Consider the following 20,170-nt stretch of genomic DNA (forward strand, 5'->3'; position numbering starts at 1 on the left):
AACAAAGGATACTTACACATATATTTGCGGAGCCTTTATTCGAATTGAAACAGGAAAGATGATATCTACTCATTCCTACATGTTTCTTTGGGATGTTTGCTGTAACAGACATATATTTTCTAACATTTTTGATAAATTGAGGTGCACACCTTCTATAATAAATCAAATTTAATAAAAACAAAATTGTCAGTTCTAGTACTGTATTCGTTTATTACACAGAATGGCTACTCTAAGTAGATAATATGGCTGAATCTTCAGAATCTGCAAAAATCTTTAAAATGTTATGTTACTAAGGGTAAAAAAGACCGAGATTTTAATTGTAAATTTGTCTGTAGAATAGACTTGCATACTAATACCACATTACAAATAAAGGATAATGCGTGAACATATGATATCAATTATCATATAAAGACTTTGAATTAAAATTTTAATAGTAGTGTATAATCAAATGATTATGTTTCCTTCAATTTTTACTAAAAGTATATTAGACACACATAAAACTATAATTTTATTAGCCATGGCGGGTTTGTCTTATTATGTTCATATCTTAATAAAACCACTTATACATACTAATGTGAAGTTATTCAAATGTAAAATACAATAATAACATAAAATAGATGTATGCAGCTATTGTTATCAAATAGTCCGTTCCTATGTATGTTTGCGTTGGTTTTTGTTTCACTTCAGTATTTCTGTTGTTCCGTTGTTTTCATTTTATAGTTGAAGCGTTTCCCTCGATTTTAAGTTCTAACCTAAATCATTTTCTCTCACTCGATTTATGACTGTTGAACAGCGGTATATTACTGTTGCATTTATTAAGTATCATCTAGAGTTGAACGTAAGATATTTTAATGAGATTGTAAAAAAAAATCATCAAAAAGTTAAAAAGACAAAATAAAGTACGAAGTTGAAGAGCATTGAGGACCAAAATTCCGAAAAGTTTTGCCAAATACAACTAAGGTAATCTATGCCTGAGGTAGAAAAGACTCAGTGTTTCAAAAATTCAAAATTTTGTAAACAGTTAATTTATAAATATAACCATATCAATGATAATTCATGTCAGCACAAAAGTGCTGACTACTGGGCTGGTGATACCCTCGGGAAATAAATCTCCACCAGCAGTCGTATCGACCCAGTGGTTGTAAATAAACTCATCATAGATACCAGGACTAAATTTTGTATATACGCCAGACGCGCGTTTCGTCTACAAAAGACTCATCAGTGACGCTCAAATAAATGAAGTCAAATAGTAGAATAAAGTACGAAGTTGAAGAGCATTGAGGACCAAAATTCCTAAAAGTTTTGCCAAATACAACTAAGGTAATCTATGCCTGAGGTAGAAAAGACTCAGTGTTTCAAAAATTCAAAATTTTGTAAACAGTTAATTTATAAATATAACCATATCAATGATAATTCATGTCAGCACAAAAGTGCTGACTACTGGGCTGGTGATACCCTCGGGAAATAAATCTCCACCAGCAGTCGTATCGACCCAGTGGTTGTAAATAAACTCATCATAGATACCAGGACTAAATTTTGTATATACGCCAGACGCGCGTTTCGTCTACAAAAGACTCATCAGTGACGCTCAAATAAATGAAGTTAAATAGTAGAATAAAGTGCAAAGTTGGAGAGTATTGACTACTCACAATTCTAATTAGTTTTACTGAAAACAGTTTAGATATTCTCTTCCTGTGGCATAGAATCCCCAGTATTTTGATTAGTTCATGGCTTTGTAAACAGTTCATTTATGTATGATAGTATCACTGATAGTTCATTTCAACACAGAAATGCTGCCTTCTGGGCTGGTGATACTCAAGGAGCGGAGACCTTTACAAGCATTGATATGCTCAATTTGGAAATTGCAATATTGATCCAGTACATCAACTAGAGTATCGAAGATTGATACGTTTTGTCTTTTATCTTTCTTGCCTACTTCACTAGTAAAGATTTTTAAGAGTTTGGTTTCATGGTTTTACTCTGTTACTCATTCGTTTGATGTGTTTGATCATTTGATTTTGCCATTCGCTACGGTCTTTCCGTTTAGAGTTTCCTCTGAGTTCGTTTTTGTTTGTTTGTTATATAACTTAATACAAGTTCAGATTCCAAGTCGGGGGGTATAACTGGTTAGTGTTAGTCATTTTGTTTTTTCCGTTTGAATAGTTTCAAATTTTTAAATCCGGAACCTTTTATAACTCTATAAGGTGCGACTTTGCACAATGTTTCATGTTGCTAATACTATAATATAACCGGCGTACAAAGCCTTTTATAAACTATGTTGTATGTGTCCTAAAATAAAATAACGACTTACTACATAATGAACACGATTTATTTCATACAAAAATATTTGAAATATACATGTAATTCAGTCATACATTCATTCTCACAGTCATGACTTTTAAAGTCGATCTCATTTATGCATATTTATACATATTTCAAACAGATCCAGTTGAAGCATACAATGAATGGCCTGGCGCCCTCATAATGATTTACAAAATACATGTATATATGATTTGTCATTGTTTTAAGATTAAAGATTTAAATATGATATACTTCGTATGCAAGGAAAGTAAATGTACTGAATATATGTATGACAAATCAATATATTTTAGTTATTGTCACAGACACCCAACATCTTTATAAATGAAATAAACATAAAATGTATATTCAACTACATGTGTTTAAAAATGACCTTTACTGATAAAATTATTTTAAAGTACAAACTCCTTCTTACTGAAATAAATTAAGACTAGCTTTGGTCTGCTTTTGCAATTTAGGACAGCAACCAATATTGCCTTCGTACCGATACCATATAAAACTGAAAGGAACACTCAAACTCAGGGGTCGAAAATAAACTGACGCCATGAATATGTTGTCAAAGGGTATAAACAGTGTCTTCTAGATCAGCTATCAAATTTCTGATCAAATTTACACAGACAAGAGCTGTCAAAATGACAGTAAACCGGATTCTTTAACATTTATTTGTGTTCTGGCATTTATCAATATTACAAGGACCAAAACTCCTAATAGGTAAAATTTATGATTATCAATATCAAACTTGACTTCCATGTTGTCAACATTAACAACATATAATCTAGATAGAAAATGACCCTCTAGCAGGAAAAACTGTGTGCCCTTAATGCATATAGTAAGAAAAAATTACTAAGTCCACCTACCTAGGATTTTGAAAATATCTTAAAAAAAACAAACTTTCAAGAACCGTAACTCCTGAACGGTAAAAGTAAAAATCGTCATTATTGAACTTGACCTCTGTTATGTTGTCAGTAACAACATATTAAAATTTTAAAAGGTTTGGTTGAACGGTTCATGGGTAAATGCACGGACACAACATTTTTTAAACTTTCAAGAACCGTAACTCCTGAACGGTAAAAGTCAAAATCGTCATTATTGAACTTGACCTCCATTTTGTTGTCAGTAACAACATATTAAAATTTTAAAAGGTTTGGTGATTAAATGCACGGACAACATTTGGTTGCCGCCCGCCGTACATCCCCAAATCAATAACCGACATTTTTGACACAAAAATCCGTTTTAATATGTAAATTATATCAGTAAATTTCTGATTAAAATGGCAAAGAGTTCTTTAACAACTTTAAGATCAAGTTTGTCTGCATTAGACATCAAATTAAAAAAACTTAGTGTGCTTGGTCCTAAAAAAGCGGCTTGTTACAAGAAGAAAACATGAGAGTACAAAAGTGGCATCTTTAATTTATGATATAACAGATAAAGTTGAGATGATATAACAATCAACAGTATGGAATATTACTTTTTGTGTTGTTAATTCTGCAATATCACTTTATCTATTTCAATAATTTGCAGAATAATACATCAAGAGAATAAATATGCTACAAAAAGGGTTGCATAATTTGCATTCTTGTGAAATATTAAATTGAAAAACATTCTTATAACTTAAGATTATAAATCAAACAATCTTTATCTCACTAACGGTTTAAAATTATCCATTAACTTTTTATCAATGCAAGTCTATGGTATATGAAATGAGACAACATGTCTTAGCACTTTCACTGGACGGACACTAAATAAACTTAGTTACTAATTATAACGCTGTTGAAATTCAAAAACAAACAAACAAATGACTGAGTACTATATCGACACATATAATGAACCTTAGTAATATATCGACACATATATATAATGAACCTTAGTGATTATATTCATTCGTTCATACAAGTTCATAACAAAATGTTAATTGCACATCTGAGCATGCTTTTTGGACATTGGATTACACTCATTTATTTACATATAACATACTTCTGTATGTACTTTGTTTACTAAAAAACAATATATCTTATTTTTTCCATCTTTCATTCATATAAAGCACTTTAACAAAAATATTTACAATCACAATATATATGCAATATTTATGCACGTTTAGTCCAAGAAAATTCAAGTCTTAATATATAACAAACAGAAAATTGGCACTATCTACTTGACGATAGTCTTATTGTTCTTCTTAAAATATGTATCTATCTTGAATACCACAACTGTTCACAATACAAAATAATAAAGAATCTGACCTTAAAAAAAACTAAAAAAAAAATCCATGTGGATAAGAAATTTGAAAAGAAAATTGCTGGTAGAGTCTGTCGAGAAAACAATGCATGTCTGGAAAAATCGAAAAAAAAGTAGTAGAGTTTCCAAGGAGATTTAATATAAATATTCCCACAATATAGCAATACTATAGTATCTTTTAAAACTTAACTATTTAAAAATAGTATCCTGATTTTTTTTAAATGGTTCCAAATTCTTTTTATTCAGAAAACATGTATGCTGTTATTGAGGATATTATTGGAATGTATTTTTAGGAAACGTGTTGTCATTTTCAATGACATAATATACTAAACAAAACAAATATGGATATCAAGCAAAACGAATTTCATGGGAAAACCCAAGCTCTGAAAGTAAATTTGTACACCGTCTGATTTACAGTTTTCGAACTGACCATTAACTATCTACCTATGTTTATTATTTAGCATTGATTTTTTTACGTTAGTATAAACCTGACCAACTACCAATTATGCAGTTCCCTTAACTTCCTAAGACGTCTAGGCATACATTTTAATGGTCTCATTTTGGGGGGGAATGATCAAATTATTTTTGTCCATTTTAATGAACACATCTTTAAATGCAAAATTTGGAACGGATTCATCCTTTTTTTTTTAATTTCCCTCCTTTTAAAGAAAGTCTCCTACTCGGAAAAATCCGAATGTATTAATTTTATGGTTCGTGGCAATTATTGTCAGATTTGACACTTTCACAAAAAGTTCATCTCCTCTTCTTAATTTGAACAAAGCACCTAAATAGCTGGAATATTCTCCGAACTGCTTGTTTTCATCCCAACATTTGGTTAAAGAGTTCATTAGCAGTAGTTCTTCTCCGCCATTACGATATATGATATTATATCTATAAAGATAATGAGAAAGGCTGTTAGAGTTTGATCTAGCATCAAGTGAACTACTGTGTCCAAAATTTTCTGCAAATGATACATGGGAGTAGACATAAAATAATCCATCCTCAGGAACAACTAGTCGGCCATTGCGGTAGTCTACACCGTTAGTAAATGCCAAGTCTTCTCTGTGGATCCACTTTGGAATACTAAACTGATTTCCAGGCACTGTAAATATAGGAGAAATCCATTTGTAAATTTCACTAAAATTTAAGATAAGTAAAAAAAGGTTTGTAAAAGCATTGTTTCATGTAATAAAAATTTCAGCTGCATTTTGAAAAGTTGATTTCATGACACAGCGTAGTGCCACTGTTAAAAAAGGCCCTACACTAAAAGTTGACGAGGAAGCTAGAAAAACATTAATAATTTCTTTTTTAAAATGTAACACTTTTTTAGGAAGACATTACTGAAAATTTATATTTGTTAAAAAAAATCATCAACATCAGACCAAATAACAACTATTTCGTCTTTTACAGAACCGTTGTTGGAATAGAGGGAATAAGAGCACAGACAGACTTAATTTATATTGCAATAAGTGAGATTTATTTCGTTTATTGTTATGTGTGTAAGGTTTTTGAGCATATTTTAATGTGCTTTTATCAGTTTGTATTTCATTTGTATGTAATGCTACGACCAAATGGGATTTTTTTTGCATTAGTTATAAGTTAACGATGCAATTATATGCAAGGGTTTGCAAATACGAGTTTAGATACAGGTGATCGATTACACTTGCTAAGGTTCATAAAGTAAAATCACAAAAATACTGAACTCCGGGCAAAATTCAAAACGTATAGTCCCTAATCAAATGGCAAAATCAAATGATAAAACACATCAAACTAATGGACAACAACTGTCATATTTCTGACTTAGTATAGGCATTTTTAAATGCAGAAAATGGTGGATTGAACCTGGTTTCATAGCGCTCAACCTCTAACTTGTACGACATTCGCATCAACTTACACTGTTTTATATAATATCTATGACATATCTGAATGATCTTTTATCTGCATTAATCAAATTTTAAATACAAGTATGTACAGGGGTTTGAGAAATAAATTTGTGTTTAGATACTAGTACAAGTGCTTTCATTACACTTGGTACGGTTCAACTTTTACTCTTCCAGAATAAGTGATCGTTGAAATATCAAATGCTTGCCATATAAACTTAAAACAGCTATAACTTACCTCCGGGTTGTTCATTTCTACGATTATATCCCATAAGATGTGCAGCATATGTAACATTTTTCGAGTGAGTCGACTGGTGAGCTGGTCGAATTGTTCCTGCAAGAAAAGGAAAAATGTAAGGTATTATTTGCATGGATAAAGTATAATGTTAGTTTGATGAGGTAATTGTCTCCGTAAATTTTACAGATGTTGGTTTCGATACTGTTATATGTAGCGAAACCTTTTAATTAAAAACAACCCATCGGATTCCAAAGAAAGAACAAGTGATAAATTATCAGTCAAGAGTGTATGTAAGAACACATATCAGCAAGGCAAAACGAGTGATAGATTTCATAATATAGACTAATCCTCATTATAATTGGAACTAATTACTGTTTGTAAAGAGCGATACGTGTACCTAGTAAAATCTCCAGTTTAATATATACAAGTAGCATAAGGGAAAAGGGAAAATGAAGATGAGGATATAATCGGCGATTTAAAGAGTTAGCAAGTGTAGTAATTATAAATGTATCCTCCTAAAACAATCCCGAAGATTAGGCACAGCGCTTGACATATATATTGTTGACATATTTTTAATATCTATGTCATATTACTTTGGGCGATAAGAAGGTCGTTTAATATAATTAGAAACTAGTATATTAAACATGGTATTACACATGAACTATAATCAGCAAACACACAGAAACCGTATAATTCAGCCTACACAACAAGTGCAACAAGAATGACATTTGAAGTAAATAATTATGAAAGCAAGATACAAAAATACTTTCTATTAAAGTTCGGACGATTTTAAAACACTATAAATAAATGTATAATGAATTTTAACCCGCTATTATTTTAAATAACTTGCAAATAATAACAGCCGAAATAATTATTTGTAAGTTATATAACTATTCTTATAAGTTATAGTATGGTAAAGCATTAAACCATTATCACACTGAATGCAGATAGGGGTTTTAGATAGGGTTTGATGAGCAAATATGATCACATTGGATTGGTGTTTAACGATCAGTGTAAAATATTACAGGCATATCAGGAGAGTTTATTTTAAACGCATTTATTTAGCTTAAATATGGAAAAGGAATGAGACACACAATCAAACTTATAAAACATTCCACCAGGAATGCACATGTCAATGCGATATAAATATGTCTGGACCCCAATTTTGTTCTAGACCAACGTCTTGACTCTGATTTTTAACTTCAAATTCATTAGACAAAGCTTAAAACACGCTACCTCTAGAACATCGAAGCTGTCATTATAAAAGAATAATAATGCACGTGTCTGTGCGTCCTTCATATTATCCTATGCTGATTTAAATGAAACTGTTCCAGTTATTTAGTTTTGAACAACACGACTTTGTGGGCTTCTAAAAGGCACATAACGTCTGGACAACAATTTCAAAGGTCAGGTAATCTTTATTACACTATGTCATCATGTATCCACTGTTTTAATTCTTTTTATATACCTGACTGTTTAGGGTTCCCCATGGCAAGATATTGACTTCTGAGTTTGGCCATTAAATTGCATCATTTTCTATTCTAACTCATAAGCATTTTGAGGCTTTCCATGGTAAAACATAGACTTGTGGATAGACTGTGCATCGAACGGTATGACAGTAAGACTCTGATGTATATTTATTATAATTTTAAACTGAAGCGATGTCCTCTTACAACGATGCTACAGAACTCCATATAGAACCGCCTGGTGCTATTCTTATCAGAAAACTGGAAACAGCTAATCTGCATACCAATTTGCATACGAAATGAACAATCATCAAATGGATCTATAATTACTTAACAGAGGAGAAAATAACATCAAATAATTAATTTTCACCAAATATAAAACTTGTTAAACTTAACGCCAAATTGATTTTTACTTCGACCGAGATAATAACTAGGCATTTAGAAGGCCAATATTTTCCCTGAAAACACGAAAAACCAATTAGAGTTTCTTATCAAGAAATTGCAGAAAGTCACAAAACAAATAAAGCCTTTTACCAGCTAGTGTGACTCTATGTCGAGGGAAGTTTAATTTGTAAATTAGATTTTTGTCAATTGGAGGATATTGAAAAACCGATTGAAAAGTGCAATAATGAACCGTTTAAAAAATAACACTTGAAGTTACAAGATTTATTATGCAGTTGAAAAATGAAATTAAATTATGCAAACATAAATTCTGATAACAGAATTTTGGATTCAATTTTATATAGACCGTTGTTTTATGAAGGATTGATGGGTATGTTCAATATCAAAAATATAACACCCTGTTAAACAACAATCACACGAGTTTAAGGTAATTAGTAAAGGTATTAAAAACGTTTTGTAATAGCTAGCTTAAAAACCGTGTTCTGAAGCTAGTAAGAAAATACACACAACGTTGATCCATATGTTTTGGCTGCTTTTACACGTCATATATTTTATTAGATGCTTGATCAATTATCTAATTATTTACATGCCAGTTATAAACATCATGTCAATACGGGTAAGACCGGTATTAGTTACGGCCGTGGTTCAATCAACGTGTTGATACTGTCGGAGTAAGACAAACAACTGATGTAATATAACACAATCATAAACAATCTGTTCTTGCCATGCTGGTCTAAAACAGTACCATCATAAATACTGTATCCTTATTCTACGAAAATTACGACTCTGTAATGAATAAAAGAGAGCAGGAAATACCAAAGGGATAGTTTCATTGTTTTACTTATAAGTCGGAAAAAGAACAGACTAAGGCCACGGCAAATCACGAAAAAAAGACAAAAAAATAAACAACAGTATACATATAAAACACAGTTTACAGAAATCTAAAAAACCGATTTACAATTCAAATTGAGATAAATAGGTAATCGAGTATATAAAACTTGAGTACATTTTGTAAATTACTTCACAAAAACACTACCAGTTTTGCCCTACATCTAAATCAAATTCTTAAAAACAAAAATGCAAGTGAACCTTGAGTTTGAAGATGATCACTTATCTTTTGTAAACACAAAGGTAAAATGAAATATGAGAACGCACTTGAACAATAAGCACATCTTATGCATGAATGTAAAATCATTTTCCAATTATTTTGTTATTTATATCAATTAAAAACCCATTACCAATGTGTTGTCAATTAGAGCACATGAAAAATGACAACGAAGATGAGTGCTTATGTTCACTATAGAACTTTGAAGTATAGTACCTCAATTTATACACCAAACGTGCCTTCATTAAATATAATTTTAATTGCCTGTAAGTATTTTTAGATCTTGAAATGTTGATCGAGTGTTTGTTTCTTAATGTTCAGTGGCACATATTGCATGGAATTTTAGGACGATGAATTTTGACAGAAGAGAGTATATAAATATCAAAGAAGAGAAATTATAGTTGGTACCATAAAAAAAAAGTCAATATTGTCATTTCATTTGTTCTATAAATAAATGAACCGGAGGACAAAGTCTGATAACTTTTAAAAATGTAGAATGTCATTTGTAAAGACACTAAGACATCATAAACAGGTCCAAGTTGTAGTATAATGTTTGGCATAGGTACAGCCCATGGACTATTTTACCATAGGCCTTGTACACGTGTAGCAGTCATTAAACAAACTATACTTAATTGCTTTCTATCATACCGACGCCTGTTTAGTTATAGTTAAATAATGTCGGTACTTTGGGTTAGTTTTGATGTTGCAGGTGAAAGCAGCCCTGTTAAACTTTGATTTTTTTTCTATCTTACACTGCATGAACTTCTGGTATAACCTTACAGTACAAATGATATTCGAGAATAAAATCAAGCACTGCTTTGAACATCATTATAGGATTAATTTGATTAAAGGCTCATGACACACGCCTTTCTGCAATAGACTTGTTCATGCATTCTCGAAATCATGCTGGTAAAGCCTAATTATATAGAAAAAACTAAACAGAGAAAGACGGTTACCTCATTTTTATGTTCAGAGTTCGCGTGATGCAGATTTGACTTTAATTTTCTTTTACTCGTAAAATAACACAACTATTGCATGTTTCAAAGGCGTTTTTATTTGAATTTTGTAGATTTTAATCATGGATAGCGTTATAAGGAGAATTACATCAAACCCTTTGTATCCAAGAATCATTGTCCATGAAGCTGTTACTACGTACGTGCAAAGATACTCGAGCATATTCATGAATCAGTTCTTATTTATCTTTGAAATTTCACCTCTGGTGTCAAATTTCGTTTATGTCATTTAATAAAAATTGAACAACAGCCCAAATTCAAAATATCTTTGCATCAATGTCATGCTGTTGAGATGCTAAAGTAAAATGGGACGTAAGGTTAACTTGCCTCTCTAATAATATGGTCGATTATTGGGTCAAATGTAATTAAAAAGCAATAATATAGCCTTTGCACGAGATGTTAACAAAAACTAAGAACTGTAAATAATGAATGTGCATCCATCATAGTACATCCTCGTCTTCCTAATTGTCAGAACAAAATGGAAAAGTGAGAAAGAATTCTCATTGTTTTGCCGTTGTCATTCATAACACGGAATTACTAAAGAGAAGCTAAGAGAAAACAGATTGCCTTGTAAACATTTTGAGGTATGGCCAAATTCCCTCATTGTTTCACGCACAGATTCCAAATAGGAAAGCTGATGAAACCTATTGGAACTATCTCATTCGACAACTTTTAACAATCTCAAATTTTCCCCATAACATATAAATGTTTTAAATGAATCACATAGTTGTTTCTTGCCATTTTAAATCAAATTGTACAAGCATTTTAAAACAAATTGCAGAAAATACCGTGAAGAAAAATTAACCAATCTGTAGCTATATATTACGGATGTTAACTTTAAGAATTAATGAAAATTCAAGACCTGCTAACATCTACGGAAAGTGATTTTTTAACCATTTAAAGGTATTTAATACAGCTAACCTCATATAAAATTATATGGAGATGTGATACTATTTTTTTTTTATAAAATTTATCATATCTCTTTGACCTAGAAAAATAAACATGAAGGTTTTGAAAAAAGTATTGTGATCGCTTTTTTATCAGACGTACTCTAACAAAATAGGAAATAGCAGTTTCAATTCAAAAAATGGGACATAGTGATTTTTAGAATGGAACAAACATACATGTAACGACCGGCGCACTATTATTTTAAGTTGATATATTTTAATACTATTTGACTGAAACTTTCCCACAATTCCTGTTTTTGGTTCAAAACGGGTTTATTGTGAAATCAATGTCAAAACAAGTAATCAGCATAAACAAAACATGTCCACATGTACAAAGGTTATATCTCTTTGTATTTCACTGAAAATATTACAATAGAACAATAGAATGTGTATATCATACATAATGCCATTGTCCAACATAACCCTGACTCATAAAAAAAAACCCAAATATAATCGCAGAGAGGTGCCACAATTATTATAAGAGAGAATAAATGTTTCAACTTCCATCAGATGATAGAAGGCTTGGCAAACCAAAAGACAAAATACTGTATTTGTTTAACCCCTACTCCATTTTCATTTCTCTGTGAAAGTCGAAGCAATATTTTAAAATGAACTGGGATTGTTTAATATAATTCAGAAATTCTGAAAAAGGTCATAAATCATTATGTGTTATTTAAGCAAACTGATACAAGTATAGACAATTGGAAACCAAGTTCGAGCGTCATTTGGACCATCAACCATTACTAGTATAGTTTTAAGGGATCAATAAATAAAATCAAAGTTTGGTATATACATTTGTTATTGTACTTCGAAATAGTGCAATATATATATATATTATTGTTTGTAAAATTGTCAATTTTGGTTGATCGACAGGAACATCGAATTATATTTTATAGTAGACTACTGTCACGAAGATTATTGCCAAGATTTGTTTCCCAGTTTTTGTTTCAGATAAGATTTTGGTATACAATTTTCAAACTGACGACGGAAAAAATAATTTGTATGTGTATGAAATTGCACTGTTCTGTCAGTCTTGCTTAAAATGACAGCTAAATGAAATTCTTCTTTTTTTTTAAGTATTCATAAATTCTTCTTTTTTTTCATCGATCAAAAATGCATTTTAGTCCTATCTGATTTATTGTCAGTGCACTTATATATAATGTTTTTATATGTGCAATTTAACAAAAAAAAACATAAATAAATTAATAAACATTTTGAAAAATGTTTTTATAGAAAGATGATAATTTCACTGCTGTTTTAATACATTTGGAGATTTTAAAATTAAAAATTCTGAATTTTACGTCAGATTCGTTTATCAGCCCGACATGTTTCTATGCTATTTATTTCATTTCATATCAGCTTACCTACAAGTTTCTTTAGAATTCGGAATGTTTTCGATAAGATTGAAGGATCAAAATGCTATAAAGATGAAATACAACATTGTACTGGTATTGAAAATTAAAATGATAAGTTAACACAAAAGGGTTAGACTGATACGTGCTATAAATAACTTGTACCAAGATATATTTCAAAAACACATTTAAAAAGACAGGTTGGTGATGTAGAAAGAAGAAAAAAGCAATTAGCTGTAAATTTAACATATTTTTGTATCTTATTAATCATTATTGCATCGCAACTGTCATTTGGTGCAGAGAACTAATTATTTGCATTCCTAAAATTAATTTTATATGGAGAGAAAAACCTCAAACCTCCATGATTCAAGATATTTTGAGCTCCCTTTGAAACACATGTATATATTTTATTATTCTAAATATGATTTATTGCATAACCAATTTAAAAACCCTATTAAACTAACATTTTATACAAAGAATGCACGTAGAGTTCAGTGAAACATTAAAATTTGATTTCATTTGAACAAAGTATTTGTTCTACATGTATGTACTTGTAAAAAAAAACAATTTTAAATTCACTTGAAATAAAAAATTTCCACTATGATTATTTTCACACTTGTATTTTTGTATGAGTAGGTAATTTCTAAATTTACATATTGATACAACTTGATTCGCATGGTTACACTTAATTAAACCAAAGTATTCGTAAGTTTGGATACTGATCTACAAAGAATCTTCCACAAATTAAATTAAAAAAAAATATCATTCAAGGCTTCTTAAAAGTAATTATCTTTACGCTCACTGGAAACTAACAGCATTGATTCACCTAACACGCACTTACATATATAAATGCACCTGCATACTAAAATTATGATGAGTTAAGCTGGTTTTATACAAACTTTAAGCATATGATTAAACAATTAATATTAAAAACTGCATGGTTAAATTTTCCAGAAATCTTTTCAACAGATAAGGAGATACAGGTATGAGAACTTGCGACTCGAAGACACTGACTTACGAAGTCCGATGACTATTAACATGATGATTGCCGAAAAAGTAACATGGTTTCAAATTAATATTATAACAGTAATTTTCAAGTTTATGTCGTCCAGTGGCAATTATGACAGTCAGTGTTTATTAAGCTTCTCAAAACACGGGAAAAGGTGCATTAGTCGCAGGTTTCACTGATCCAAATGACCATTAGTTCCTCCCTTCTTCACGTTTTTTTTTATGAGATTTACATCAACTAAAGTATACCTTCTAAAAATTCTTCTATTGTTTTATGATGCATACACCTTGTTTTGTTTATTGAATTGTTCGTACAAAACTATCAAAGAGCATGTATATATGATATTTTATAACTTTTCTTTTTAAGGTACGATTAGAAATTCATTATTTTCATACACTGGCTGCCAATCCAATACTGTAGGATTTCCAGAAATAATTAAGAACATATTGTCGTAAAAAAATTCTCAAAAGACATATAAATGAAATCTTTGCATCGTGACAATCAAAGACAACGACAGTTCGTTTCCTACTTAGAGATTATTAAATCCTTCGCTAAATAACACTTGATTTCTGTCTTAAATGTTAGTCAAACCAAGAAGTATTTGTTAAATTAAATTTCCACGAAGAAAATTGCACATAATAGCGAAACGAATGAAGGGAACACGTTTAATTAGAATGCGTGCAACGTCAGTCACCGGCATTCAATTAGAGACCTTTTGGCGTTAACAAGAATTTTTCTTTGCAAAATATTGATCGCAGATTGTTGTTTCTTTAATTGGCGCAAGAAGGACGTCAAGCTTTTCCTTCGTTATTGGAAAATTTTCAATATCTTGTCGAAATATTGCTAGTAAATTAAGATATTTGTTTACATGAAGTTTCAGAAATATAATATGCGTTTTGCTCCCTTCAGCTATTGTGACAGATCATGCATTGTGTTTCAAAATAATACGCAAGATATGAAAGAAGACACCGAAAAGAAAAAAATCCATGCTTTATGAGGTTTTTTTAAATTGCTGATAATTTTATATTTTAAGAAGTTAGTGAGTCAAAAAGTAATCTTCTGACATTGTTTTTAAATCTAAGAATGGGCAACCAGATTGATTTAAAAAAGAAACAGTGCAAATTTATATAAACTAGATACTTTGGGTCTTTAGCCCTTTATTGGTCACTAAAGCGACCTCGAACAGAGTAGTCATCACTTTTTAAGTCGAGAGGCCAATTTGAATTTTATCTCTGGAATTAAAAATAAAATCGTAAAGGATTGTTTGCATAAACTATCACACATTAAAAATTAACTTGTACACATAAGGACAGAATAAATTACCAGATAAATGCATTTTTGAAAACGAAAATTGAATGAAAATCTTTGGCAACAACTTGGTGGCATCTATATCGGGTCTTTTACAGTAATGCCATTCATGAAAGCGTTTGTACCAAAATCACAGCACTCTGCATAATTATTATAATATTCATAAAATAAACTTTATAGTATAGACGGAATTAATTGTGACGCAATAGAATATTAACTGACTTTCAAGTTACATTAAGGATTTCTTCAGATACGACATAACTTAGACCTTGGACTTTGAAAATGACTGATAATAATTGTGTCAAAGCTTATTTGTCAAAGAAATGAATAATTTAGTTAGTCTGAAATATCTTTTTTTCGTAAATTGTTTAATGTGAAATCTCTATTCTAGACATGAAGACTTCAACCAAACAGAGAAAACTTTCTGTATACAAGATTCGTATTATAACTATTTTTGATATCTGAGACACAAAAATTCTTTGTTATAAAACATAAATGCCAGATGGCGGATGTGCAATTATTTTAGGGCCACTAAATAATTTGTTGCAAGCTACTGTTGTTGTTTTATCTATAGTACATATACTAAGCGATGCACAAATTGGATCAGGTTGGGTGTTTGATATTTCTGTTCTATGTAATTCAGTCCATTGTTTGCCACAGTAATGTTATTTAATCTGCGCACCAAATATACATAACCGCACCTAAATATCAACAGATTTAAAGCTTTGTAGATCAACAATGGCAAACTTTTAAATCAGCATGTTACTTGAAACGCTTCTATTTTGGAATGATTTTCCCACTCCTTGTTCTTACAAAGCATGGGAATGAAAGAAAGGACGAAATGTTTTTTTAATTCAAAAGTCTTTACAACCAAAAACTTTATAAAACATGTCTATGAAATAAAACTAAAACAATTAATGAAAAAAACTTTGATTCTGCAGACAGACAAACCAAATACGTCGATACCATAAAAGATCTCAAATTCTTTGGAATCATAAATAAATAATTACATTAGATGTATGTTTCATTATAATACTTTATTCTGATTGGCTAACTGCACATCACGTGTTATTCCGTAAGCAATTGCATCACTCAATAAAACGTTTCATTCATGATAACACGTGGTCCCACAATAAAGTGCACAGGTGAATTAAATAAAAACAATATAAAATTCGTGTTTTCTTGATCATAGCTAAAAAATGTAATTATAAGTATTGAATGCTTCTTTTTGTAACTTCATAGGGTTGTAAAAGCGTTGACCGTGTGCACATTTTTAGAATGAAGCGCTTCCGCGCTTCATACAAAATGTACTTCGGTCAACGCTTTTACACCCCAATGAATTTACAAAAAGAAGCATTCAATTCTTAAATAAATCAGTACATGATGAACTCGTATATAAATTCAAAATGTCTTCAAAGAAATATAGATTTCAATAGCATCGGTTCCACAATGAATTATTCAATCGTTTAAGACGTTTGGTTGCCATCTCATTGACGTATACCCCAAATCTCCTTTACCTATAATTATCCTGAACAGAAATTCAGTAAACCAAATATTAGTACTCTTATGAAAAGCACAAAAGCGTTTATAATAAAGAGGTTTAGATTGCTTCTGGTTCATATTCGTTTGTTTGTAATAATGGTATATAACGTTAATGTGCAGTGTAAACAATACTAATAGCTAATTTTCAATGAGTGGTTACCGTTCGAAAAAAATACTATTTCATAATCCATTAGACAGAAAATATAATACAATAGAACGAGTAGGCAGCTAAAGAATAGAACAGCTATATGTTACCTTTGGCAAACACTTATCTCAACTAATATACTTATATTATAATGCTAAAAAACAGAATGCCAGACAACTTTAAACCAAACATATCGTTCCTAAGCAAACTAGCGGTTGATCAATAAAAAAAACTAACTATAAGATTTTTCTGCTGAAGATAAAACCTATTAATCTCTACCCATATAAAACAGAGTTGATTAAGACATAATGTGCATCAATAACCTATTTATTAAAGATAAACATTATCTCTTAGACATTTTAATCAAGCGTTTCATATATTCGGTACCAGAAACATATTAAAACGACAGAGAATATCTTGTTCAAATCCATGCTTTTTGAATAAGAAGCATTGGTAGCTAATTACATTGAGATACAATTTTGATAAGTCGAATATCTTCATAACTGAAGTATTGAAGTTCTGATATGAGACTCAGAAACAAATTATTTCTAATACCGCATGTTCCGTGACACAAGGACCAAGATGGTGATTACATGAAATAAAAAGTTGATCGGTATCAAGAATGTCGGAAATGAATCAAATTGAGAAGCTTTTAACAGAATAAGATTCACATAATATCAAACGAGGCTCTTGAAGCGTTTCTAAATCTCGAATAAAATATGAAACCAGGTGCTCCGCAGGGCGCAGCTTTATACGACCGCAGAGGTCGAACCCTGAACAGTTGGGGCAAGTATGGACAAAACATTCAAGCGTGATACAGCTCTGAATTTGGATTGTGATCAAATTTTTGACATTACATGGTTTTTTTTTACACAAAACAAATGTCAAGATTTTACAAATCAATTAAAGATTTCTTCTTCAAACTTTTTAAATCTAAAATTAAATAGTTGATCATGACACAGCATAGGTTTCTGACACAGAACGAATGTGGTCTAATGAACTTAAAAGTTTTTTTTTGCCTTTGAGCAATTCACTATGTTGTTGAATATTAATCCTCTCAAAAAAATGTTTGAAGAAATTTTCTTTTTATTTATGAAATCTGAAATGAGAAAAATTTACCCCCCCCCCCTTTTTTTCACATCCCCGTTTCCCTTTTTCCAAAACTGATATCAATTCAAATTTCTAATGGAGTTTGCAACAATAACTACTCTTTTAAATACATCATAAAATATTAAAATGTAAAATAAAGTGCTTGTTATCACTGAATGGTAAAGATTGGTTGGTAGTAAAAGTGAATATACATTGTTTATTGTATAAAACAATAAAAAAAACTTCATCAGCAACATTTTATATTGGCAAATTTCCAATGAAGTTATTTACATAAAGTTATTGGCAAATAAAAATAGAAAATGACATCATAGTCATGTCTGGCAAATGTCCAACATACATTATCTAAAAACATTTTAGATAAGATAAGGAAAAAAAGCTTCATCAGCAACATTTTATATTGGCAAATTTCCAATGAAGTCATTTACATAAAGTTATTGGCAAATAAAAATAGAAAATGACATCATAGTCATGTCTGGCAAATTTCCAACATATATTATCAACTACTATTCTATACAAAGAAAGATAACTCCAATTGAAAATTAATTGCTATTGCACAATATTGTGCAATTAGATATTTCTTGCTATTGTGCAATACTGTGCAATTGAAAATTTCTTGCTATTGCACAATATTTCATATGGAATCCTGATTTGGACCAACTTGAAAACTGGGCCCATAATCAAAAATCAAAGTACATATTTAGATAAAGCATATCAAATAAGCCCAAGAATTTAATTTTTGTTAAAATCAAACTTAGTTTAATTTTGGACCCTTTGGACCTTAATGTAGACCAATTTGAAAACTGGACCAAAAATTAAGAATCTACATACACAGTTAGATTTTGCATATCAAAGAACCCATTTATTCAATTTTTGATGAAATCAAACAAAGTTTAATTTTAGACCGTCATTTGGACCAACTTGAAAACTAGGCCAATAATTAAAAATCTAAGTACATTTTTAAATTCAGCATATCAAAGAACCCCACGGATTCAATTTTTGTTAAAATCAAACTAAGTTTAATTTTGGACCCTTTGGACCTTAATGTAGACCAATTTGAAAACGGGACCAAAAGTTAAGAATCTACATACATAGTTAGATTCGGCATATCAAAGAACCCCAATTATTCAATTTTTGATGAAATCACACAAAGTTCAATTTTGGACCCTTTGGGCCCCTTATTCCTAAACTGTTAGGACCAAAACTCCCAAAATCAATACCAACCTTCCTTTTGTGGTCATAAACATTGTGTTTAAATTTCATTGATTTCTATTTACTTAAACTAAAGTTATTGTGCGAAAACCTAGAATAATGCTTATTTGGGCCCTTTTTTGGCCCCTAATTCCTAAACTGTTGGAACCAAAACTCCCAAAATCAATCCCAACCTTTCTTTTGTGGTCATAAACCTTGTGTCAAAATTTCATAGATTTCTATTGACTTAAACTAAAGTTATAGTGCGAAAACCAAGAAAATGCTTATTTGGGCCCTTTTTGGCCCCTAATTCCTAAAATGTTGGGACCAAAACTCCCAAAATCAATACCAACCTTCCTTTTGTGGTCATAACCCTTGTGTTAAAATTTCATAGATTTCCATTCACTTTTACTAAAGTTAGAGTGCGAAAACTAAAAGTATTCGGACGCCGGACGACGACGACGACGACGACGACGACGACGACGACGCCGACGCCAACGTGATAGCAATATACGACGAAAATTTTTTCAAATTTTGCGGTCGTATAAAAACCCTACACTTTACAATTCAAAATACTAGAATTATTGTTGAAACAGAAATCATAGTTGTTAAGATAGTATTTTGGAAAGACATCTAATAATACAAGTATATAAATAGCTCCTTAACTTGTAAAAAGAAAACATTTACAGTCCCTTTGAAAAAATGCTTATTCAAAAAATGTAAACGAAGACCATATCTAACCAGTTAGTACAAAAAATACATTTATTGTGTTACTGGAACGTAGCATGTCATATATGATAAAAGGAATTGTTTTTTTATTCACTTTGAGGTGTGTGTTTGGGGTGGATGGGATAGAGCGGGATGGTGAATTAACATTCAAGGGGACAAAATTAACAAAATGATGCAATTAT

General features: G+C 30.7%; 1 protein-coding gene across 1 annotated transcript in view; it reads right to left on the minus strand.

Moving 5' to 3' along the window:
• Nucleotides 1–2,311: 2,311 nt before the first annotated feature.
• LOC139516856 (tumor necrosis factor ligand superfamily member 6-like) overlaps nt 2,312–20,170 on the minus strand; it is a 28,599-nt gene continuing 10,740 nt past the window's right edge. The window contains exons 3-4 of the mRNA XM_071307207.1: nt 6,673–6,768; nt 2,312–5,656 (exon numbers count right to left, since the gene is read on the minus strand). Coding sequence (XP_071163308.1) covers nt 5,217–5,656; nt 6,673–6,768 — 536 coding nt within the window. The 3' untranslated portion in view covers nt 2,312–5,216. The remainder of the gene's footprint in view (nt 5,657–6,672; nt 6,769–20,170) is intronic.

This window comes from Mytilus edulis, chromosome 3 (assembly GCF_963676685.1).
Source record: "Mytilus edulis chromosome 3, xbMytEdul2.2, whole genome shotgun sequence".
In the NCBI taxonomy this organism is placed as follows: Eukaryota; Metazoa; Mollusca; class Bivalvia; order Mytilida; family Mytilidae; genus Mytilus; species Mytilus edulis.